Source organism: Aquila chrysaetos, chromosome 13 (assembly GCF_900496995.4).
Source record: "Aquila chrysaetos chrysaetos chromosome 13, bAquChr1.4, whole genome shotgun sequence".
NCBI classification, from domain to species: domain Eukaryota; kingdom Metazoa; phylum Chordata; class Aves; order Accipitriformes; family Accipitridae; genus Aquila; species Aquila chrysaetos.
In genome coordinates, this window is record NC_044016.1 from 36,118,444 (window position 1) to 36,143,668 (window position 25,225).

General features: G+C 58.2%; 1 protein-coding gene across 5 annotated transcripts; it reads right to left on the bottom strand.

Annotated features, from left to right (window-relative positions):
- Positions 1-1,963: 1,963 nt before the first annotated feature.
- PLEKHA2 (pleckstrin homology domain containing A2) lies at positions 1,964-24,983 on the bottom strand. 5 transcript variants are annotated; one of them, XM_030034701.2, is made up of 13 exons: positions 24,869-24,983; positions 20,005-20,168; positions 18,805-18,861; positions 16,740-16,788; positions 15,734-15,831; positions 11,677-11,823; positions 8,476-8,622; positions 8,226-8,294; positions 7,993-8,063; positions 6,926-6,989; positions 5,991-6,068; positions 5,186-5,577; positions 1,964-5,145 (listed from the first exon to the last, which is right to left on the bottom strand). In XM_030034701.2, the coding sequence occupies exons 2-12, from the start codon at positions 20,143-20,145 to the stop codon at positions 5,233-5,235; spliced, it is 1,266 nt and encodes a 421-aa protein (XP_029890561.1). In that variant the 5' UTR covers positions 20,146-20,168; positions 24,869-24,983; the 3' UTR covers positions 1,964-5,145; positions 5,186-5,232. The 5 variants fall into 5 exon arrangements, with proteins under 5 accessions (XP_029890561.1, XP_029890560.1, XP_029890562.1 ...); XM_030034700.2 differs by having other exon boundaries at positions 1,964-5,577; XM_030034702.2 differs by lacking the exon at positions 24,869-24,983 and adding an exon at positions 24,033-24,326 and having other exon boundaries at positions 1,964-5,577.
- Between the last annotated feature and the right edge of the window lie 242 nt (positions 24,984-25,225).

Here is a 25,225-nt window from a genome sequence, read left to right on the forward strand (position 1 = left end):
TTATTTTAAAGCTACCTGTGTCTCCTGGCCCCTGCCCTACCTAGTAAATAAGCATGCTTTCCAAAACATACTCCATTGTGCTGCCCGTGGCAGCAGGTTGCATTCCCTTTCCCTGCTGCCGGACAGTCGTATTCTTTAAAGTCACGACCGTTCAGTGGCAACCATTTGTGTTTTACAAAACTGTTAAATACCAGCCTTGCCTCATTAGTGATGGAAGCCTCATTTCCACCCCGAGCTGCAGGGAACAGACGGGACCCGTCGGAGAGCTGGGAAAGGGCCAGAGATGCCAAGGGGTAACTCCTGTCCACGTGCTGGTCACCTCTCCGGCTCCAGCCCACAGCACGGGGCGCATGCGTTACCAAAATGAGTGGGAGCTTCAAGCAACCACACACCCAAAAGAGGAAGCCCCACCAGATGCAGTCTGAAAACTTACCGAGCTGAATAAAAACGGGAAAAGGAAGCTGCAGTAAGTCACAGCCAGAAGCAGACACAAAATCCGTATCTGCAAAAGTCCAGTCGCATTTGACGTAAAATACAGCAACCATACACTCTCCGTTCTCACACAGTTCTGCAAACCGAGGACCCTCCAGCTGTTTCCATTTGGCTAATTTCTGCCTGCATTACTTCTACTTCTGCCTCCAATAGCACTGCAATGGGGTTCAGTTTGGCTGGGAATTCTGCCTATTCCAGTTTTGGTTTGTGGTTTATTGCAACAACTCCTCCTCTTCGGGGAATGGGGTTTATATCCCATTTCGGTCACAAGTAATCTGAATTTGGCAGCTTCAAATAGGTCTCAGGGCAGTAGGGTGGCGGGGAGGCTTCATCGTGAAACTACCACATTCTTCAGACCAGTGGAACAACAGGGCTGAAAAACCCACGGGGGCGGGTGGCAGGGTGGAATTATGCAGCGAGCCAGAAAAGAAAAAAAAGAAAAAAAAAAATCCCATGTGCAAAAGCCCATCGTCATTAACATCTCCCCATGTCCTCAGCCCAGCAGCTGCCAGCTAACAGCAGGACCTCAAATTCCTTCTGTGTACGAGGCAGTCATGGACTACGCTGAGGAAAACCAGGGTATTGGTCCGACAGCTTTCCTCCAGCCCACATATCCAGAAAGGCAAAGATAGTTGTGACTTCCCTGCCACCGCCATGCACTCACCCCCTCTCACACCCAGAACCGACCTGTGTGCAGGGCAGCAGCATCTGTGCTTACTTCACACAAGAAGTGTGCTCAGCCAGTTCTCACTGGAAAATATGACGACACTGAAAGCAAAAAAAAAAAAAAAAGAAAAGTAACAAAGTGTTTAAACCAAGAGTTTTATTGGGACACGCTTACCTATGGAAGGGCTCAAGATGAGCAATAGCTAGAGCTGTCTTAACATTGTCAGCAATGAAATTCAACTTGCACCTCGGGCTGGGAGGATGCACACCGCCTGGAGATGGACGATTTCTGCTCCAAGCAGTCATGTTCCTTACCAAACACACGCCCTGGAAGCAAAGGATGCTTCTCTCCCTGTTAGTCTCTGTCCCCTCTTTTTCTAGCAGTGACAAACAAGATCAAAAACTTCTTCAAAGCAGAGGCCACGATGGCCCTTTGCCCTCCCCTCGGTGCTCTTTCCCGCTGAAGCTGCCTGGGGGGGCCAGGGTGTCCGGTGGGATACAGTGGGGTGGGCAGCCCAGCCGGCTGCAGCTCCGCAGCGGGGGCCTCCGAGGGGCTCCAGCCATAAGTGTGGCACAAGAGACACCAGGCTGGGCTTTGGCAGCTCAGTGCAGCATCCCTAAAAGCTCCCCCAGCACATGATGGGCTGCTCCCCTCGCACGTGGGGGGAGCACCCGGCAGTGGACCCCGCGGTCCCCCCCCAGCCGCTGTGCCCTGTCTCCCAGCCCTGGTGGGGACGGCGTTCAACCCTCCCTGGCAATCATTACCCAAAATACACCATGCAAACAGACAGCCTGGGAAAGCAACTGGGATTTCCTTCTTTATTTAAAAACACAGGGGAAAAGGGGTTCCATCTCCTGCAGCCAGCATTTACAGGCGAGGGGTGGGAGGCAGGTAACCGACACCATGGGAGTCAGGGAGCATCGCCCGCACGAGGCACCCCGGCCCTAAGAGCACTTGAAATCCGTAGCCAGCACTCACAGAAACAGCTGAAACTGCTTGGGATTTTCCATAGAAAAGAGCACACCCATCTCTCGCACCACTCTTTCCGCAGAAGATACCTCGAACCTGCACGCATCTCTAGGAAAGCAGGGAAACTCGCAGCACACGCTTCATTCTCAAAAGCAAGCAGCTACGGGGGATCGTTCATCCCCACGCGGGAGAGCCAGGCGGCAAACACAGAGATAAGGGGATACCAGTTTGCTTTAAAAATTGCTGCAAAGTTCCATCAAGGTCTGGCTGCATCCACCTGGTCCTTTGGGATGGGAGAGAAATTCCTCCCCACAACACCACCTGCATCACGGATGGGTCTGGAGCCCAGCTTGACTTTGAACACACTTGTTTCAGTCTCACATTCAGCCTTTACGCTGTCCTGGGGATGCAGGGAGGGTGGGAATGAGAAACAGGAATGTTGCAATAGTGCTGGAGCCACTCGTAGTTTCTCCTCCTGGATAATTAACCCTAATTGTGCAACCAGCTTCTGCTTTACCATCCCAGGCCCGAGGAAACTGCAATTATCAAGCAACAAAAATACTTGGTACTCCATGGTTTTGAAGCCTTGCACGAAGTAACCATTGTCTCTCTGCATTTGATGTTCTCCAGAAATGAGGTCAGAGCGCTATCACCAAATACAGTGACTCTATGATTGATAGGCTTACCAAACTATTAAAACATTTTTGAAACCCCATGTTATGAGCCAAACAGTCAGCCTAAAAAAAAAAAAGATTTCAAACACTAGTGCAAATAAAGCAAAAAGAAGGAAAAGGAACAGCATGATCTAGGTTTCTACAGTTAAATAACAAATATTAACACTCGCCCTGTACCGTTTGCATCGATTCCCGCTGGTTTTCATAGTTTCAGTGTTCCCCAGCATCTCCACACATCCCCCTTGAAGCCACTCTTAGCCCCAAACCTGGGAGGTCCCGTCACCGCCTCCCCCCGGCTGCACCGAGGCCCCTTCGGCTGCGCCTGCCCCGGGCTCCCGCGGAGCCCAGCTGGAGGAGCAGCCCCTCCGACACAGGAGGGGATCGATGCAGGAAGATGCAATTTTAATCTTGTTAAGATCCATTGGGCTAATCAACGCCTTGGAGCTCAACCGATAAAGCTCTGCTCGATCCCCAGGCTGAGCCTGAGCTAGCTGAAGCACAGCTGTCAAACAGCTGGAGAGCTGGAAAGGGCAGGGACAAACCAGATTTTTTTTGCTCCTGGGGAGCACGTTGAGCTGATTTTGCAGAGCAGGAACATGTAATGCCAAAAAAAAAAGGAAGAAAAAAAAAAGAAGAAAAAGAACAAGTAACTAGTCCTCAATAGAGAGAAGCCTTGTTAACTCCAGACCACTCCATGCGCTGCTAAGCTTGCAATGCCATTCCCACACCAGCCAGCCAGATTTATCAGCTGGAGTACATCTGAGATGGCAAAGAGCGTGCCTGTGTCTGACACGGGACACGGCAGTGCAGCTGGGCCAAAGCAAGCACATTTAAAAACCCACGTGCCCATCAGAAGAGCCAGGGGCAGCCCCGGGCACCTCCTGCAGCCTTGCCCGGGGCTGCGGTGCCCAGCCAGGGCACTGCTGCTGCTGCCTCCTGCCCGCAGGGCACCGCAGCCGGGGCTGCCGGCAGAGCACAGCAGCTCAATACCAGGGATGCCGTCGCTTGCTCTGGTTTCAGCTTAACGCAATTCCGGACGAAAGCTTTCCTACCCAAACACGTGCTGCTTTCCATGGTGCACGGACACCGCCCCAGCCAACGCTCCTCACTCTGCCACCTTGGGTCTGGGTAAGAGCCCTCAAACGAAGGGTGAAGCAGCACCTACGCCTGGATGGGCTTGCTGCTGCTCTCACAAAGTCACACCGACATAACCTGCTGCTGACAGCAAGCAAGGACGGGGAGGTGTGTCCTCGCTCGGTACCCAAGGATTACACACACATTTCGGGGTGAGGATATCAGACGATCTCGCTGCCTAGGGAATACCTGAATTTTCTACACGCTATTTATCACAACTCCTACAGGAGCTTATTTGGTTATGGAAATGACGAGTTCTCGTTGCTCTAAAAACTTCCACTCATTTTCATTTCAAGGCAGGCAGCAGGCAAGTTGGCTGGACGAGTCTTCCCAGTTTCATTAAATGCTCGGCTTTCACTGCTTTTTGCTAAAAGCACTTCACCACCCGGGCACGGCTTTCTGGTGCCCAGATGTACACAGTGCAAAACCAACACCGTACCTGAGGATCCTCCCGTCCCTGGGAGCCACGGTCGCACCGGCTGCCTGCCCAGGCTCACGCTCAGAAAGTACCAATAAACCTTTCGGAGGGGCTGAGCGGGGAACCTGCCAGTGCCGGGGTTTAACAGTGGCTACAGGTATAAAAAGACATAATTAAAAGCCAACGGATTTGTTGATACGCCATTAGTCAGGCAGCGTAAAGAGCTGGTTTCCTAGGGAAAAAGTCATCAAAACGGGAAGCTGCAGCGTGTCCCTTGTACAGGCAGCTGAGGGCTGGCGTCTCCCCGGCTCTGCCCAGCTGCTAGGGAAAGGCTGAGCAGCGTGAAAGGGGAGAAAAATGTTTTCCCAATCACAGGAAAGGCCACGCTCCCCTTCAGGCCTCCGAGACCTCCTGCCGCTTCCTCCAGGCTTGGTTTTGGGGGCAAATTATGCGGCTGCAGAGGAGGATGCCCCCTCATCCAAGCCGTGCCAGGAGCAAGCGCTTCCCACCCTGCACGGCGAGCGATGGCAGCGCGAGGTGCCCGCAGGTCGCCCTGCCCGGAGGCAGCTTCCAAAACACGGAGCCGCCCGGGGCAAAATGCAGGCAGGAGCAGGCAGGGACTCCGCTTCCCGGCAGAGCAAGGCACCGGGACGCGGGTCCGGCCGGATCCTGTATCGCAGGGAAGAGCAGCGGTGGAGGGAAGGGGCCACCTCACCCCCCGACGAGACGACGGGGTGAGCTCGGTCCGAGGCGCTGAGCGAATACACGGAGACCAACCGTCCCGGACACGGTGCGGCTGCGCGCCCCGTGCCGCCCCGCGGGGACCCCCGGCAGCCGGAGAAACGGCACGCGGAGCCGGGGGATGGCTCGGTGCCCGGTCAGACGTCGGAGGTCCGGATGCTTTCATCGTCCAGGTCGAAGGCGAACGGCTTCTCCTTGAGATGCTGCGGCTCCGACTTGTGCCGCACGCGTTTGCCCAGCACGGCGCCGGCGTCGCGCTCCGTGAAGGCCGGCACGAACACCGAGTCTCTCAGCGGCGCGGGCACCTCCTCCGGCACCGGTTGCTTCCCCGCTGCCTGCGGAACCGGCGTCCAGGGCTGCCAGGAGGAGGTGGAAGGGGCTTTGCACAGCGCTCTCCTCTCCTCTGCCGCCTGCCTCTGCTGGGAGAGGGCCGAGGAGCCCCCGGGCTTCACCATGGAGGTGGATCTCATGAAGGACATTTCCTGCAAGGACAGACACAGGGTGAGCGCTGGCTGAGGTTGGGGTTTCGTGCATGGAATGCTGCGAGCAATTTGCAAAGCTCTGGGGACCAGGCTCTGCAGAAAGGAAAAAAACAAAGCAAAACCCTAAGCAAACTGAAAGTCTGAATTAAATGGCCCTTTGCCATCAGTCAGGCTCTCGCTTGTGCCTCGGAGCAGAGCAGGGTTCATGCAGGTCCAGTTCGATGGCTGAATCTCACTTTTCAATCTTTTCAGGGAAACTTTTCCAGCGACTGGTAAACAAACTCAGAGAGGGCAGGGATCTCATCCTGGAAACGGGCTAACTGAGCGCTTACACAAGCCACTAAATAAATACCTTGTACATTGGCATAATCTTCATTTGACACTATATATGAAGCAGAAAGGACATGACCTACCCTCGGGCGAGTTTTCAGGGCCTGGACTGCCCCTGTGATTACTCGGATCCAGCTGTGCATGTCCTCAGGGCTGTCTGCCTGCAAAACACACCAGCCCAAAACAGACTTTGCCTTCTGCAAGCCCCCGGTGCAGCCAGAGTTGATCCCCGCCACAGCAAAGCGTGGACACGCAGATGGACAGGCTACCAAGGTTCCCAGGATATTTGCTACTAACTTATTCTTGCTCAAAAATCACTGCACCACCCTATCATCCCCTGCAGAAGGGGAGCCACTCTCCACATCGCAGCATTTTTGTATCAGGAATAGATAAAGCATTTAAGGAACAAAAAATTGTCGGGATGTGACCAGCCCTGGCCCTGCAGCGGCAGACGGTCGGGGGTCTGCATCTCGCCACGAGCGTGCCCGGGGCCGTGCTCTCTGGGCAGCAGGATTCGGGGCTTTTGCCCGTGCACGTGGGGATGAGCATCCACGGCACGGCACGCCGTGCTGGCTGCTCTTCGGGGACTCACAAGTGCTGAGGGGTCGTGCCGACAGCCCCGTGCATGGCATCCCCTGCCTGCTGCCTCCTCCTGCCCAGCTCAGATGCAACAGGGAGAATTACTTAATATCCCCGCAGGTTGCAAAGAGGGCTGGCCAAATCTGCAGGACAGGGAAGGTGCAGACACAGCCCCACGCACTCGGGATGCTCGTCGGATCGCCCTGTGCTTTTGTCTCTGCTTTTTCCTGCTCACACAAATAGTGGCTATTATAAATAAACCCAAGGGGAGAAGTGAAACCGCCCGGCAGTTCTCCCTCGCTGCCCGTGCCCCGACACCAGGCGAAGCTGTTACAAACTCATCTGCTCGCGTTTGCTGGCCGAGAGGCTGCTGGGGAACAGCCTGTTTGCAGGATTGTACTCACTGCCCAGAAAAGCAAACCAGCCTCGGCTGCCTCACCTGGATGTAGAAGGTCCTGGAGCTCGTTATGATTTCAAAGAGGTTGTCCCGCATCAGGAGGTCACTAGAAACAGCGAGAAAAAGATGGTCACTACCCAGAAGTCATCATGGATGGAAAAAAAAAAAAAAAAAAAAAAAAAATCTGTGTTTATCCTCATCTCTAGACTATGCTGGTGAAAAACATATTGAAGGCAAACCTTGGATTTCATCGGGATTTTGAGAAGATGACTCCAGCTCCCCAGAGACCTTTAGCTACACACACACACTCCAGCTTCTGCCATCTGCAGGCAAACCCCGGCCCCTCCCCAGACCCATAATCCATCTCATTTACAGTTCATGAGCTTTCTATTACCTATTAAGAATAAACAATTCAAAGATATATTAATAAATTATATTTTTACTTTAGCTAATGAGGTTTGTTTTCTTAGTTCATTTTTCATTGCAAGTCTTCAAGTTACTTTGATTTTATCAGCATTTGCTGCAATAAATTGTTCCCAAGACACTGTGTGGCCACCTGTGCTAGTTTAAGGAAAACACCTATATGCGGCTTTCAGCAGCTTTATGAACACCTTTGTTCTTCCGTCATACAATGCCATTTACTGTGCAGGGCCCCACACTCCTTAATCTAGGGAGATAAGAGAGCTGTAGGAGCACGCCTGCCCAACAGAGATGGCTATCAGTGCCAGGAGAACAGAGGATGGACGATATCCTGCATCCAGCCACATTTCCCCAACCTGCTCATGGAGCTGAAGGGGAAGAAATTTCTTAAAAGCAGAACAAAGAGGAGACATTTGGGTTACAGGGTCGTAAAAGAAAAGCGAGCGGCAGCACAGCTCAGCCTGGCCCTGGCCCGCGGCAGCAGTCACTGCTTTTCGGGGCCCTCTGGGCTCCCCGAAGGAGGAACTGGGTTTTCTTCCTGCCTTCCTCCGGTTCAGCTCCTCGGGGAGCCGCTTCCCACCAGCAGCCGGAGCAGCCGGAGCTCCCGTTAGCTGCTCCGGCCCCGGCACAACCCGGGGCTACAGCAGGAGCTGCATGCAGTTCAGGGAAACACGGATTGGGAGCATTACCCAGACTTGACCAGGCACTCGTGGGTCTTGCAGACATCCTTCAGGAGAATCGAGCGCAAGGGTTCCTTGTCCTGCGGAGACGAGAGGAGACGACGATGGGCTTGGCTGGCCCCTGGGGCTGGCAGCGCTGGGATGTGCCTCCCATGCCGGCACGGCAGCGCAGCAGCTCCGGACCTCTGCTCGGGAGCAGTCGGTCCCAGGCGGGGGCCGGGGGGGCGGCAGGGGCTGCTCACCTGCTCGCACTTGTAGTAACTGATGGAAAATTCATCCAGAACAAAATACCGGCGCTTCCAGCTCTTCCTCTGGAAAAGAGAGGAGGAAACAGCTCGGTGCTGGGCGCCGGCGCTCTCCCCACGCTGTCGTGGTCCTGCATCCAGAGCATCCCTGGAGCATCCCCAACCCACGGGGCAGTGGGCAGCCCACAGCCACGCACCCGGCTGAGCCGCCCCGCTCCCCGCGGCGCAGGGGACCCCCGGTACTCACCACGTTCCCCTGCTTCACGCAGTAGCCGCTCTTGAGGATGGGGGGCCCGGCGGGCGGCTTGGTGGCCGAGGTGGGGATGTAGCTCTGCGAGCGCCGCAGCAGCGGGTGGGCGGCCACATCGCTGCCCTCCCCTCCGTCCCCTCCGTTCTGGAAGCGGAGAGCACAGAGTTACTGGGGAGCCGGGAGAGAGAAGGGTGGGGGGAATTCCCGGCTAGAAGGCAGGACACCTTGAGCTGGAGGGAAAAGCAACCCGAAGCCAGCCCTGAGCACAGCGCTGCACGCCAAGGGCTAATTGCAATGCCTGGACACAAGGAGGGGAATGAACCAGAGCCGAGAGCTGATTTTATCCGTTGCATGCAGCTTTTCAGACTGCTGCCTGAGTGCTAGCCACCTTTTTGGCGCCCACACATTAAAAACAACGTTAAGAAATTAGAAAGGCTACAGAAAAGCAATCCGAGGGCTGAAGAAAATCCCTTGCAGCAGGGAAGTTAAAGAACCTCATCTGCCCAGCTTATCAAACACCGAGAGGTGACTCAACTGCACCACAGACCTTCGCCGGAGTAAGCGCAAGGTACAAGGAGCTCTTTCACCTGCCAGAGGGACGCAAAACAAAAACCACCAGCTGGAAGCTGGAGCCAGACAAACCCAAGTTAGAAGGCAGGCATGCTTTCCAACTGGAGAAGGCAATATATCATGGGAATAAACGGCTCAGGAGAGCTGTAAAGTCTCCACTCCACATTTTCACAGCCAAATTCTCCCAAAAGAAACTGTGAGGTTTGGAGTTCAGGTAGAAAAACTGTGCTTCCTCTGGCCCCAAGCTGTCTCCCCCCAAGCCCAACGCTCGCTGCTGCGAGCGCGGATGGGCTGTGCACGTGGCCGTGCGCCCAGCACCCATCCCCTGGCTCACCCCGAGCGCTTCCCAGCGCATCCCGAGGGCCGGACCCTTCCCCGCTGCCGGCATCACCCCCTCCCTCCTCCGCACCCCGCTCCGTTCCCCGGGCAGCACCCTCCCTTCTCCCTTCCCCCTTGGCAGCGCCGAGGATGGTTGAGATGAAACATCTGTGCTCATCTCCTTCCCCCATCCCTCCAACCCCTTCCTCCAGCCCCGCGCTGAGGTTTGAGAATTGCCATGGCAGCCAGGGTGGCTCTCATCGCCGCCAGCCTTATATGGCACCCGCACCGGTGCGACTGCCGGTGTGGTTAACCAGCAACCTGCTTGCGATGCTCCTTCCAGCACCTTCGAGAGGCTGCTTTGGTTTCTCCAGGTCAGAGACGAGCAGCCATTTGGCTGGCCCCAAATTGCCAGCCAGAACCTCTGGAGAGCGGCGGAGCAGAGCTCCAGCCCAGCCGGGAAGGGGAGGCTGCCCGCTCCCCTCGCCTGGGGGATGCGTCGGCTCTGCCGAGCGTTACGGATGTACGTGTCCAAAACCAGAGGTGGGGATGCTGCTGCGATGGGGAGCGTTACACCCGGGAGCCGGGGTGATGCTGCTGGCCAGTCTGGGGGTGCAGCCGGAGCGTGGGGCTTCCCCCTGCGGTCCCAGAGCCGCTGCGGGGCAGCACCGGCCGGCCAGGGCAGAGCCAGGAAACCACGGACGCGCCCAGGAAGCTGCAGCGGAAAAATAGCCATTTCACACACGGGGCGAGCTGCAAGAGCACGGAAAATGGTCCAGCAGCTGATGCACCACCTCTAAAAAACCCCTCAGTGAAAGAAAGAAATTGCGCGAGGGCTGAGGATGGAGCTCCTGGCTCTCGGGAGGCGGTGGCAGGGGAGGAGAGGCAGGCAGAGTCAAGAGGAAAGAGCAGCTTTAACTCACTGAAACAAAAAAGAAAATTCACAGGGCTGGCTGCTCCCACTTGTTTGCAAACAGGCTGCCCCGGCTGCATGGAAGCAAGGGGGGAGGCACAGCCGTCCCTTCCCTGCCCTTCCCCACCCCACGCACGGGGCTGAGGGTCCAGCAGCATCCCACGGGGCAGCGGCACCGGGAAGGGACGGCTGCCAGCCCGACCGACCTCGCATGCCTCCGCACCCCAACAAACCCCGCGGCCAGGGAAGCGTTAAAATCGCCTGACAGCAAAAAAAAAAGGCTCCAATGATCTAATTCTCTGCTCTATTTTTAGTGCCGCCACCGATAAGAGCTGAAGTGAGACCCAGAGCCGGATGAGCGCCCAAAAGTGGGAGACACCGATGGCCACGTGCACACCCGGCCACGTGCCGAGGGAAGGGGCTGCAGAGCCACGGCAAGCGGGGCCGGCTACCGCCTCCGGGATGGGTCAGTCCCTTCGGCCGCTTTGATGGGGGCAGCAACACCGGGTCCCTCTGCCCCGGGCACCTCGATGGGGGATTTGGACCCAGGACATGCGGGTGAATGGTGCGGAATGGCCGGGAAGGGGAGCGGATTCATAGCCTCCTCCTCCTCACACCCCCTCGTCTCATCACACTTCAGAGCGAGACAAAGGAGAGGTGCTACAGGGTGCTAAGTGCAGCTATTTATACATCCCTGAGTGGGAAGGGTTTGCAGGCACCAAGCTGGTTTCCAGAAATGAAAGTGCAAACCAGCCTCCCCAACAGCCCAAATCAGCAACTGCCTCCAGCCCCACGGCTGGACATTCCCGGACCCCCAGAGCTTCCCCAGACCCCCGGAACACATGCCCCAGCCCAGCAGACCCACGTCCACGAGCTCTGCTGCTCCGACACGCGGGTTAGAGAATGACAGAGCCCATCGCTGCTGTGTATTAACAGTATTTCTCTACCCATTGCACTGCTCAATACTGGAGGGCTAAAGCAGTAACAACGCTCCGACACTCGCTTTCCCTGCGCTCACCCTTCCTAAAGCAGAAATCTGAATATCATTTGCAAAAAGCGATTTGCAGACCCAGCCACCCTCACTCCGCTCGACTCGGAAGGCAGCACACCCTTGCTGGTAGGACAAGGACAGCGGCAGGAGCCAGACACAAAAGCCAGCAGGCAGGGACCCCTCAAAGCCCGGCTCAAGCGCCGAAGGGCTCCTGGCAGCGAGGTGCAGGAACATCAAAGCAGGGTGTGACGGGGATGCCCTCGCCCAGCTACGCACGGAGAAAGCTGCCACCTTTTCTGCTTATCCCCATTAGGAGCTGCTCTTAAAACACGGGGAGAAGAGAGACCAAAAGCGGGGTGCCGACGTCGCAGGGATTTTACCCGGTGCGCGGATCCTGCCAGCTCACCTGGTTGATAGAGATGGGCGTGTGGACCACCACCCCCCCAATGATCTCGGTTTTGTAGGCCACCTGGGGCTTTCTCTCCTGGGCCTGGGGCACCACTGGAGGCTTCGCGATCTCCGCGGCCGGTGGGACGCTGCCGCCCTTTGGCACCTACGGGAGAAAGAAAGGGGTGAAGGGCACCGGCGTGACCATGCTGGGCAGCCCTACGCCTGCACGGGGGCACCATCGCCTCTGTCCTCCCAGCCTAAATGCAGCAACGTCCCTTTAAAAAATAATAAATGAACAAGCCACCCCAATTAAGGAGGGTGTGGGCCCCACCCAGGCGGTTTGCAGGAGGCACTGAGATGGGAGATGAGAGGTGGTGAATAATTAAGCATCAACTCACATGAGTCTGTGACTCGCCTCTGCAGCCCAATGCGTTTGTGGGACACTTGCTCCTTTAATTGTCCCCGCTCTACTTACAGCTAGGCTTAATGATGAGCTTTCATCTGCCTAACGAGGCTGAGCTGCAGCACGTCCGCAGGGGCGCAGCAGATGGCCGGGCGCTATTTTACACGCCAAACGCCTGCACGTCCTGCACCAACGCGCGGCCGGGCAGGTCGCGTCTCCGCTGCGAGCGGCTCCGCATCACCGGGCAGAGGCTACGCCGCAGGGACCCAGCGCCGGCATCCTCCTTTTCCCCCTCCCAGCTCCTTCCCTCCAGCACCTGGCTGTGGACAGAAAGGCGGGTTTCCAAGTTTTCCTTCCCAAGTCCGCACTTCCACTTCTCTAATGCCATTAATCGGGGCGTCTGGCTCCAACCCACCCTCCTGCCTTCGACCCCGAAGCGCACAGGGAGGGACACGCGGTCCTCTCCGTGCAAACCGCGCCGCGCGTCGGCTGCCGGCTGGGCAGAGCAGAACTCTCAGCTGCTCTAAAGTCCCTCCCGAAGCAGACGGCTGGACTGGTGTTCAACCTGAGACCTGGCTTAAGTCTTGCGGGGCAGAGGTCTGTGCTAAGACCTCACAAACCCATAGGGAGGAGAGGAGGAAGGGCCAAGGACGAGATCCCGGTCACCCCACGGCCCCGCTGCCTGTGCCTGCTGGGTGCTCTCCAAAAGCCAGGCTCAGCTGATGGGGCAGGCAGCGCCGGGCAGGGAGCAGGCAGCAGCGACACGTTCGGGTGCCATCGCACCCCGCTTCAGAAACGCTGTCGCCGCGAGAGCGAGCGGCCAGACCGCGGCAGGCTGCCGGACGCCTGCGCCGCACGCGAGCGCCGGCGCCCGCGGGCACCGGCACGCACCGGCTGCCCGCGCCGGCAACGCGGGCGAGCACGAGGCGGGTGCACGGCGAGGCTGGGGAGCCAGCACGGGCCACCCGGCCAGAGGAAACGGTTTCACAACGCGGATGCGGAGACATTGCGCGCGCGGGCAGCGGGGCAGGGGCAGAAGGAAGGGGCCGCGTCTCTCCGCGGGCGGCGACGCGAGGGGGAAGGTGCTGCTCGGCGCCTGGCACGGGGCAGCGCTGCCACCAGCTCGAGCCTCCTCGCGCAGAACTGAGCAGAGCCCCTCGTCACGGTCACGCCGGCCCGCTGCACACCTCAAGCCTTCAACCGCCGAGGCCCTGGCTACAAAGACAGCGTGCAAGGTGAAGAAACGCAGGAAGCGATTTGCCAAGAGCAGAGAAGTCTCCGCGAGAAGCGGAAGCTGAACCTGGATCTTTGCGCCGGGAGCAATACCCGAACCGCCGCCCCATCCTTCCCGTCCCACCGCAGCGAGCGGCTCAGGCGGCAGCAGCGTGCACCGAACATACAGCACACAGGACCACGGTTGGTGCCACGCATCCCACGTCCAAGAGCCCAGCAGCCCTGCAGAGCCCAGGGGAAGAGGGAAACCTCTCGGAGACCAGAGGCCGGTAAGGGTCCAAACCCCACCGAAAGCCAGAACGTCTCCCCACGCCCTTCTGTGCCCCTCCACCCACACCAAGGTGATGAAGCTGCTGCAACTCAGAGCAGCCCAAGGACACCCAGGCACAAATGGAGACCTGTGGGAAGCTGCAGAGCAGGGAGAGGGATTTCCCACGCAGGGCAGAGCGGCCGTGTCACCCGCATTCAGGTAGCCCCGTGTTTCCCAGCCAGCCTGCGAGAACTCCTCCCTGCAGGGCTGGATGAGCCGGTCGGCCAGCCGGGACACAGCCAGAGTCGGGAAGGGCTGGCCAACATCAGGGTATGAAAATCACCGTGGTTTACTGCAGAAACAGAAGATGCATCTCTTCCTACCGCCGCACCAGCTCCCACCTCAGCCAGCCTGGCAAATCAGCAATGCGGGCTGCCTGCAGGCAATTACCCTGGAGGAAACTACCCTGGTGGCACAGCTAGACAAATGTCACTGGCAGGCTCTGGTTACAACTCCTGCCTGGTTTTGGAGGTGGTTTTTTTTGTGGCCAATATCACCTGTACCCATAAAAGAGAAGGTACAAGCTAGAGCCTGTGCAGTCAGTTTGGTGGCTTCAGGCACAGAGGTTGTCGCATTTAATGTATTTGCAGATATAAAAAGAAAATACAAGCCAGGTCTGGTCTTGTAGGTGAGTTTCCCACAGACACAACACAGCACTCCATGTGATTTTGAAACATAAAATTCAAGGAAAAAAAGGTTATTTTATAGGACCCATTCCTAAACTGTTCATCATGATTTTTCCTTATATTTAGTTTACAAACCACAAACAACATGCATCAGCGCATGACCTAGTAAAACCCTGCTAGCACTAAACATCAGCCATACTGCTAATGCCAGGCACACAGAAGCCTGCAGTGCTCCTGACCCTTTCGCAGGGATCCCCCACATCCCGGGGCCAGAAAGAAGCCGTCTTGCGAACACCTAACGCAGGAGTCCCGGCACACGGGCACTGCCACACAGCGCGCAGGCGATGCTCCTGCTCCGCCGCATGAGAGAGGGAGCACAGCAGCATCGCTCATCGCCAGGAGCGCCGGGCAGCTGAGGAGCATAGACTTCGTGGGTTTCTGGGTCAGTGACCATTAATTTACGGTTATATGAACACAACAGTGAATGAGAGGAGATGGCAGACAAACTCCTTCGGATCCAGGCGCAACCCGCCCCGCGATGCCCTGCAGTGCAGGGCATTTGCTACGCCTCGTCACAAGACTCGGCGTTCCAGGAAGAATAAAAATGGAGTAAATAAATTATCGAAGCAGAAGAAAGACGCCCTTTGACAGCCGCGGCGAGGAGTTGGTCGGTTACACACAATCCCAGCCAGCAGGAGTGACAGGAGGGAAACGTCCCCGGAGCAGGCAGGGACTGGGACGGCTCCCGCAGGAGCTTCCCCAGGGTGCAGCCGCCGTCCCCCAGAGCAGCTGGGCAGGGAGGGTGAAGACGCATGAGCAAACAGCAGCAAAATAAACCCAGACCAGGAGGATCCCTGGTGATGGTGGAGGGAACGTCTCCCGTCCGAAGCCAGACTCCTGAGATGGGTCACCACGCAGCTCTGGCCTTGCGAAGGGACACGGCGAAGCCGTCCAGCCCTGCACGCTAAAAGGCTGCATCGCCAGCACGTCCCTCCTCGGCTCGCAGCATTTCTCCCTCAGATCCGAACCAGCTCGGCCCCGCGTGCTGGCAGAACCGCACGCAGCCCCCGGGGTGTCCGTGTAAGAGCTCTGCTCTCGCGGGGCCGTCCCGGGGACCACGGCACGCTCCCCTGGGAACGAGGGGGTTTTGGGAGCTACGGTCCTGTACTATGACTGATCAAACAGCAAAACAAGGGATGCACCAGAAGCAGAGCTGGCTCCAGAAACAGGAGGAGACACTGCAGCCACCAGCCGAGAGCTGTGCTTCCCTCCTTCCCCAGTGCAGCCTCAGCACTAACCCAGAAGAAAGCCTGGCAAGTTTGGCACAGACCTGGCCGGGGACAACCCGGCCACCACCATCGCTGCTCCTCAGGTGGGACCGGGAAGGCGACGGAGGAGGAGAGCACAGCGAGAAGGAAAAACACAGCTCTTCCAGACGCTTATCGAGCGGCCCATCAAGGCAGGACACAGCAACACCAGAGACGAGCATAATGCAACCTACCGTAATCTTACTGGCCCGGTTCAGTGCCTCCACCCAGTCCTGCAGGTCCTTCTGATCGCTGGCTTGTAAGAAATAGCGCTGAGATAAAGCATTGATAACTATCAAAGAAGGGAATGAAAAGAAGAGTTAGGGAACAGTGCTTAGCATTATTAAAATAAATTAAACAACAAATCAACAAGACAGCATCCCTCAACTCCCAGTCCCAGAGCGATTTGCAGATAGCGGTCTCGTAACCTCTCGCATGGAAAAGCGGCCGAGGGGCGTGGAGGAGGGACGTGGCAGCTGGTCAGCTGGATGCATCCTTGCACCAGAGCGTAGGGAGGGCAGGGCTGAAGTCAGGCTTAAACCAAGGCTGTGGCATGGCCCAAACTAGGACTTAATCTAGTGCTGAAGTTAGCCCCTTGCATGGGGCGTTTGAGGGCCCCTTGGGACTTCCTTCGCTCAGCGCTCGGGTTTTAACTCTTATCCGAAATGCTGGTGCGAGCCCCCGTGTGGGGCTGCACCGTGCGCTCCGGTCTTTGTCTTGGGCTACATCCTTTGTAGTAAAATATTGCAAAGGCAACACCATTCCCCTGGGACAAGTATGTGCTTGTGCCGCCATTTCTGTTGCTTTAAACCTGAGTTCATGGCTCACATGTGAGGCACTGAGGCCGACCGGGTTGGGCTGAGGCCATTTGGGTGGGGGGGAATTCGATACGAAACACCCCTTCCTTGCACCAAAAGGAGCAGAAGCTTATGCAGGCATTAAAAAGGAAAAAAAAAAAAAAAACTGTATTGCACAAGGTAGTGCAGCACAACAGGACACGTGGAAAGGATTCAGGAGCACAGCAAAAGCAGGGGACCATCACGGATAGGACCCACAGTGTCCTGCCTCCCTCACCAAGCTCTGCCCGTGCATCTCGCATTGGGGGTCGCAGTGACAGGACCACCATACGGGGCTGTGGCTCACACTAGCCCTGCGCCGGCCCTCTGGCATGACATGCCGGGCACGGTCCCCCTCACTCACCAAAGCAGAACGGAGTTTTCGGCTTCTGTTTCGGGGTGGCGATGCTAACCTGCAACAGAGCAAATTAAAGAAAAAGTTAAAGATAACAGCACATGCTAACGGCATGCACGAGAGCTGGAAGTTTCCATCCACGTGCCCGTGGCGGAGAGGAAGCCGGTGTTCCCCAGGCTCCAACCCAGTCCATGCTCCCAGTTCCTCTGAGCCCCCAGTCGAGCACCGATGCTGCAGCGAGAGCACGGGGCCGAGCAGCGAGCATGCGGCTGCAGCCTTGTTACGCTGGCCGGCCCGAGGGGAGGCATCGCCTGCCCTCCCCAGCCCTGCAATTAGCCCCGTCTGCAAACGAGGAGGAGAGCCGGCCGGCTCAAGTCAGGGGAAAAATGAACGTGGCCGGCGGGCACGTCTTCCCCGTGCTGCGTGCCACCCCAGGCTCTTTGGGACTGGCCGGGCAGGACCCCCAGCAGTACAGACGCTGGGCCGAGGGGCAGCGCATCCCTCGGGACGCTGGCACGTCCCGTGCCCACGGGGACGACACGCACGGCGCGAGCCCAGGAGCTGCAGCGCAGCCGCGCGAGCTCTCGGGAACTGGCCCGTGTCAGGCGTAACGCAGACCACATGCGGCAACGAACGCGCGGTCCCAGGGGAAGGTCAGCGCGGAGACGGGGCTTTCATCTCCCGCTGTCCCCCCCGGCGCTGGCTGCACTGTAAAGCAAAGAACGGAAAGCTTTCAAAGGCCTTGAAAACGCGAGTTTCTGCTGGACTAACGCAGTCGCTCTTGTCAGCAATTAAGAAAATTGAGGGAAAATAGCAGTGGTTTCTCCCTAAAGAGTAGGAATCATTTATATAAGAATAATATTCCCCAGGGCTCCAAGCACAGCATTCATGGAGTATTTATTCTGACAGGCTTCCTCCTTCGGAGCCAGCCTATAATGCTTTAAATATGTTTTCTCAAGCAAACCTCCATTTTTCTGGCATATTTACCGTTGGTAGTTAAAGCCGCTGGCATAACCCAGTCCTGCAGTTTGTGACCAAATGCTGTCCTACAGCAATTTTCATTTAGACTAAAACGTATATAATTTAGAAGTAAGGCTCTTTCCGAAATGGGGAAGGCTCAACCTCCCAGTGTTGCTTCATCTGCGCTTAATTTATAAATCATGATTCAGCAGGAACAGAGAGATCTGTCCGTTTCTTTATCCAGCTCCAATTCGGAGCTGAGCCCGGCACAGCGGCCGCGAGCCCCCCCGCTCCCCCCAGCAGCAGCCGAGGGGCAGCTCGCGGCAGAAGGACGGTTGCAGCTCCGCTTTCCCCGGCCGCGCTCGCAGCCACGGCTCCATGCACTCCAGTCACCAGCCCTGCAACAGTTGTCATTTATTGCACTATTTTTGCCTTCCCGTGGAAGCCGGATAATGCCATCGAGACACACAAAAGGCTCAGTTTCCAGAAGGTCTCATCCTGCCCTCTAAGCAGAAGGGGAGAGCTACTGGTGCCCCTGAACCCATCACAAAAGGGACGGTCTCTACCTCCCCATCTTCGCTGGGTCTGATGAGCACCCTCCCGCAGACCTGGGGCTGCAGCAGGACCCGCAGCGGGAGGCACCGTGCCGGGGTTATGGGGACCGAGTGCCAAAGCGAGACGGGCACCACACTACGAGCCCAAACCCTTGCTCGGTCCGGGTGCCGGAGCAGCAACGCCGTGCCGATTGCCAGCTTCGCGTCCTGCTCGCACCACCACCGCGCTCCCGTCCCCGCTCGGCCCCGGCCACCCCGTGTCCTTCCTCATGGCAGAACAGTTCCTCTTCCTCCTGCACCCCGACCTCGCAGCCCGTCCCGTGCCAGTCCGCGGGTGAAGGCGAACACCGGTCTCAGTGCCGGGATCGGCCGCGCTGCAGGGACAATCCCCGCTTCCCACGGACCCGCTCCGGCTCCTCTCCCAGGGAGGATGGCGTGGGCTCGGGCAGGACCTCGCCTCGGGTGCTGCCGGGGTGAGCCATCGCCTCTCCCGGGAAAGCCGCACGGATAAGGGGACAACACGGAGCATTCATTTTCTCTCCACCCCACCCCGACATTACCTTGGAGATGTAGGTCAGCTGCAGAGATCCGACAGCACCCGCACCGATAGCCAGGTTCTGCAAAACATGTAATGAGCGATGGGAGTTAAATGACAGGGAGAATGCAAAAGAGGTGAGTCAGGCTGTCACTCGGTGTCATTGGGGTCAGGCAGCAAAAGCTGCAGCCACGCTGCCAGCCTCGGCCGCTTCCCTTCTCTGCGCACTTGCACCCTACAAGCAGCTGGGACCGGCCACGCTCGCTGCACCCGAGCTCCGTGCCCTCCTCGGTCCCACTCTGAACTGCCTGCCCCGCTCACCGCCCCGTGCAGCAGCACCTCAGGTGCAAGACGGGCTCCGACTCCCACCCCGCATGGCCCAGAGAGCAGGAGTTTGTGCTAACGCTGGCCAAGAGGCTGCGGGCGGGTGGCCGGGTGCTTCCCCTTCCCCTTTTAACAAGGCAATGAAGAATCTGCTGCCAGATGCTCTTCAGGAAGGCAGGTGCCTCCCCAGCCTACAAGCAGTGCTCAAGCACTGTGAGGTTTCCAGGAGGGTCTTCCTAGAGCTCAGCTTTGCCTTTTGCTCTTTTGAGCTTGACCGCAAGCACTGGGGCAGCTCCCAGAGGCATCGGGCGCAACATGGGCAGGCTCCACCTCCCCCAGCCGCCCGGCTCCCGGTCTAACCTCTTCTCTTTCATGTTATAGAATCATAGAATCATTTAGGTTGGAAAAGACCTTCAAGATCATCGAGTCCAACCATCATCCATGCCCACTAAACCATGTTCTGGAGTACCCCGTCTACGCGATTTTTGAATACCTCCAGGGATGGTGACTCAACCACTTCCCTGGGCAGCCTGTTCCAATGTCTGACAACCCCCTGTCTCTACACTAAGTCTCTAGGGAGATGTAACACCTCACATTGGCACAGCATTTCTATAGGCTCCTCTAAGGTGTCAATGGCTCCTGGTGGTGTGAGACGTTGCTGGGACAGTCCTGGAAACCCCAGAAGTGGCGGGGGGGCTGCTCTGCTGGAGTTTGGTCGTGGCCACACTCAGCCACGGGAGACCCCGACAGACAACCGATGCAGCAGACAGTGTCCTCCTTCGGGGACCCAGAGGAGACACCTCCATCAGGGTGGCCCAGGAAGGCCGGGATGTGCCACAGACTGGCTAACAACTTCCATGAACATGCCCAGCGTGAAGCTGGGACCAGCACGGGAGCCTACCTGGGGGTTGTCCATGTACCACAGGAGGCAGTTGGCCTGGGTGTCCAGGATGAAATACCTCCGCAGAAACTTGCCGCAGGTCTCATTTTCTTCAATGTCCAGGAACCCGCAGATACGGTTCTGTCGATCCAAGTACGGCATGCCGGGCTCCTTCTCACATCACCCTGCAGAGGAGAGGACAGGCAGGGAGAGGTGGGTGCTCTGATCCCGCAGCCCCAGCTCCCCGCGGAGCTGCTCCTGCACCTACAGCCATCTCAACCCATCGGTGCCAGACGTGCCGGGATGCCAGCGCAGTCGCTCAGCCTGCATCTGAGCTCACACCAGGGAGAGGGAAGGGACAACCTTCCAGGGCTGGTCCAAAGGAACACTTTAGCTGCCTCCCATTGCTGAAAAATGAGGCATTTTCATAAACATCTTCCTCCCCACAGAGGTGCACATCACTCCCCCGCCCCGAGAGCCGCCAACCCCACTGCAGCCAGGGAGCTCAAAAGGTGTGAAAAGCACGAGGCTCAAAGGAGGGGCTGGGGCTTCGCTCCCCATCCAGCTCCCTCCTCCGCACCACGTCCCACGGCCGCTGGCCGAGCTTCCTGCAGGTCAGATCTCCCAACCTGCCCAAACCTCCTGCTGCCTCTCCCAGACCTCCACAGCCCACGGCTTAACACACAAAAAGAAAAGTCAAACTGCTACCGCCGCATGTTCGCACTGTGGGGAAGCTGCCAAACACAAACGTCACCCAGCACGCCTTTGTGACAAGAAGGGGTGCCAGCGTGACGGCCCCGGGTGCAGGCAGGATCAGACCAGCGAGCAGGACCAAAACGGCTCAGCAAGGAACTGCAGGACTTTGGAAACCCGGGACCTGCAGACGGACTCAATCGCCGTGCACCACCAAACAAAAGCTCGCCGGTCCGGCTCCGAGACCACTCATAGCACAGGGCAGCACCACGGCCACCGGGATGTCCCCGGGGCAGCGACAGACCGATTCCGAGTGACAGCCCTGAGCCCCAAACCGCCCCTGTCACAGCGGCGGTCGCGTCCCACCAAGCTCAGCAATGTGGGGCAACGCCGTACCACAGCTTGGCCCACCGAGAGAGGACAAAGTAGCCACAAAGGATTTGACGCGAGACACCAGGTCCCTGGGAACCGTGACAAAAAATAATCCCAAAGCAGACTGCGCGCTAGAGAGAGCCCGAGCACACTCCCAGGAAATGGAAAACAATCTGCAACTCCAGCAGAAAATCTGTGCAGCCAGGATGCCGAGTCAGCAGGGAAAACAATGACCCATCGCCGCGGGGCCAAGCCCTGTCACCAGGTCTGCCGCGGGCACGGACCCTCCCCGGTGCTGCCGGCCAGCCAGGGAGAGCCGGGAGGTCACCTCCGAGATCACCTCGGCCGCAAGCAGCTGCAGAGGAGCAGAGCTGGGCTGCAACACCGACCTCCCGGGCACCCAAATCCCTTCTGCAGAAGCAGGGAGAAACGCCACGCTGAGCCTGCCACGACACGGGCACGACGACCCTGAGCAGCCGGACTGGAGAGCACGGCAGCCGCGGTGCCCGTAAATGGGCTTTGCTTGTGTCCCGCCGTGGGCGCAAGACGTGGGGGAGCCCGAACGTTGCTCTCGGTCACCCGGCAGGAGCAGCGGCCGCTTTGAGTCAGCGGGAGTGGGTGCACGTTGCCACCGCTTTAATTCGGCAGCGGCTCCCGCCCACCTTGCACAGCAGAGCCCGCCGCAGAGCCACGGGGAGGGGAGCCCCCCAGAACCCCCGCAACGGGGCTGCCGCAGCGGAGCGGGTCTCTGCACCGTCGCTTCCAGCCGCGCACGGGGAGCGAAAGCAGCGCGGAGAGGCGCGGGCGGGCAGGACACGTCCCTCTGCCCGGGCAGAGCCCCCGCACCACGGCTCAGGGTGGACGGGCGGGGATGGAGGCGGCGGTTACCGAAAGGATGCGAGCTGAACCCGGTGTGGTTTGTCCGGTAGAAGAGGGGTGACTCGCGCAGGTGCCAGAAGTGGAGGCTGCACAAATAAAAGATCTCATGCAGAAAAGGAGGAAATACTATTTTTGAGCTGAATAGCTGCAGTGGAGTGGGGCCCTGAGAGGCAAGTGTTGTGCAAGAATTGTGGTGCAGCTGCAAAGGTAGAGGTGGCAGAAACCAAGTCAACCTGTTGTCAGGATCTCAGAGTTTATCACCAGTGTTTCAGAGATGGGTATCAGGGCTTTGCTAAGAGGGAAATCGTACTGCTTCGGTAGAAGAGGTTGTTCTAAAACAACACGTTTGCCCCGATGCAAAGGTTATGTGGGCACCTCACATTTTACTGCTTTTTTGTGGGGTTATTTTTGTGGGCGGGGGGGAAGCACGCAGAAAGCAGATTCCCAAGTACCTTCAACCGTACCAACACATTCAGACCAGGCCTCATAAATTAACTCTTCCTCCTGCTGCTAATAAAAGTCCAGAGATTTCTGCTTACGAGAGGGATGAGAAAGAGCCACAGTGTGGCACAGGCAGCACAGGGATGAGCCCCCAGCCCCTCGGGACACCCCCCGGGACTCCCTATGTTCCCCCTGCCATCCTTAATTAATACGGGCTTGGCTGAAAGCCCACAAACCAGCTCAACTCTTCTGTGCGAGCTGACCTCGGATTGCACTTGGATATGCAAAAACCTTTGGGCAGAGGAAATTGCAATTGCTTCAAACTCTGCCCTGCAGACTGTGCTCCCCCCAGCCGGTCAGGCTGCCTGTTCCCTCACATCCCACTGCCTGCAGGGCATGACCTGTCTGTCTCCTTGCAGCCACTGAGAATTGCACTTTTCCATAGGAAAAGGATAAAAGCAGCATCTCCAGCCCAATCAGCGTGTGGGTATTTGGTCCCCCTGCTCAGAAATCCTGGGAGGGCCAAAAAATGCTCAGTTTGCACTAACATTTACTATTTACCCAGCACTTCGTAAACTCCAAGTCATAAATATTTCCATGACAGACCCAAACTTGTGTTTGCTGTAGGAAGGACACAAGACTAAACCTGAGAGGGGAGAGTACAAGGGACCTCACAGAAAATCAGCATCATTTAAAAGCGCAGATGAGTTCCCGAAGGCCTCGCAGCGAAGAGGCGCTTCAGAGGACATCCTTTATGAAAACGTGATGGACATCACACTGGCGCCGGGCACATGGAGCTACGATTCATGGATGATGCCCACGCCTGATTCACGGGGGCTCATCTGCCATCCAACGACAACTTGAACTTCCCGAGCATCGCACCAAATCAGACCCTCAGGATCTCATTAACAGATCCTGTTTATGAATTTATGCCATTTCGTAGCGAAGCACATTGGAGACTTCCAGGGCTCTACCCTACCTCTGAAAGCAACTGACTTCCCAGCTTTTCAGTCGTAATATCCCACCAAAAAGGACAACCCTTTTCTGGCTCGGTTAATGAGATGACAAGAGCAATTAGGCTACAGAAGGAGGTTTACAGCAAAAATACCTTCTTGCCTGCCTCCTGAGATACAGGTAAGCGCGTCGCAGAGACAGGCAGAAGGTGCAGGGCACCCAAGCCCCCCTCTGCCGTCACTGCTGGCTCAAGGGCCTCGTGGGCAGCCGCACAGCCAGACTTTCCAGGAAGCATCCCCAGGACGCCTGCGCTTCACCGCACCATCACGGCTGCCCGTGCCCTGCTCTGTCCTGCTCCCGGCACAGCTACAGCCACGGGAGCGTGACCCAGGGACACCCTGCAGCAAAAAAAGCCAAGGCAACGGGAGACCTGACATTCAGAACATCGCAGCAGCGCTAGCATCTCCTCGGCACCTCACTCCACAGCACAGCCCATCGCACCTGCGGGCAGCCACAGCATCTTCCTCCTCCTCCTCTCACGCCTCTCTGTCCGAGCTGCCCCGGTGCCGGTTGGCACGCAAGATGATTATCCGAATTTCACGAGGGCTCCGAGCTGCGATGCCCACTGCCCCCACGCAGCTCCGAAACAGCCCCGGCCGCAAAGGGCGATGGCTGCGAGCCGCGGCGGTTGCAGCAGCACTTCCTTTTACCTGGTCTTGCAAAGGAGTTTCCAGAGTTCGCCCTGCCGACGTCTATCCGGCGGCTGACACACGAGACAGACGGTGTAGGCAGAGCCCAGCAACTAACTCCTGCTAATTCCAGACATTTGCCTTAATGAAATAATTAACCTGTTGAAAGGCAGGCTGGGAGCAGCGAGGATGCGTTTCTTCACCTCACCACAGAAAAAAACCGTCAGGGGAACACACTCCGGATAGCTGCAGATCCCAAACCCTCCCCGCGCGTTTGCTACCAATCCCGCAGACCCAAAGCGGAGATGGGTGCCCGCAGCACCCCTAAATCTCCCACGGGCACCCCGTTCCCCAGCCACGGGCCAGCCCGGCAGGAACAACCCTCGCTACCTCCAGCTCTCCCCCCATCCCCACGCCACCCCTCGTTGCAAGCACCGACGAGCAGAAGCAGCGCCCGGCACCGCTGCAAACGAGGCCTCTTCCCACCCGATGAGGCACGGACGCTTCCAGCTGCTGAACCGGCACCTTCTGCCGCATCCCTGCAACCGACAAACCGGCCCCACGGAGGCTGCTCCCCCCCACTCGGGGTCGGACCCCCGGGGCCCCGCAGGCACGGCCGCCTCGCAGCCGCCACCACCCCGCGGCTGGGGAAGCCCCTTCGCGGGGGGGGTGTGTGTGTGTGGTGTGGGGGGGTTGGAGTCCTACCGGCCAGCCCCCGCGGGTGGGGACGGAGGGAGGACGGGGCAGCGAAGGGTTCCCAAGCCCGTCCCGCCGGGTCCCCAAAGAAAAAGCCCCGGGACGGCGTCCCCCAACGGACACGCGTGGCCCCCACGGACACGCGTGGCCCCCGCACTCACCCCGCGGCGTCCCTGGGCTTCGCCCCCCGCGCATGGCCGGCGGAGCGGGCTGGGGGCTGCGGGTTCTGGGTACACGCCGGGCGGCGGAGGGGGGCCGGGCGGCGGAGGGGGTGTGCCCCTGGCTCCGCCGTCGCTTTTTTCCGGGTTAATTACGTCTGCCATTAACAAACCCGGCCCCGGATGTGAGTGCGGGGCGCGGGGGCGGCTCCGGGGGGGGGGGGGAGTCCCCGAGGGGCGGGCGGGTGGGTGTCCACACTCCCCACGCACCTGCAGCGGTCCCGGGGCCGGCTGGACCCGCGTTCCGTGTGTCCCCCCCCCCCGCCCGGGGCAGCCGCCGTGGGGTGTGGGGGGGTCCCG

Bases quoted from the DNA above. Each gene is read 5' to 3' on its own strand.
- PLEKHA2 (XM_030034701.2), bottom strand. From the start codon at position 20,145: ATGCCGTACTTGGATCGACAGAACCGTATCTGCGGGTTCCTGGACATT. The intron at 15,832-16,739 runs GTGAGTGAGGGG...CTTCTTTGATAG, and splicing joins GAAAACTCCGTTCTGCTTTG to TTATCAATGCTTTATCTCAG. The intron at 8,623-11,676 runs GTGAGCTGGCAG...CTCCGCTTCCAG, and splicing joins CGCCCATCTCTATCAACCAG to AACGGAGGGGACGGAGGGGA.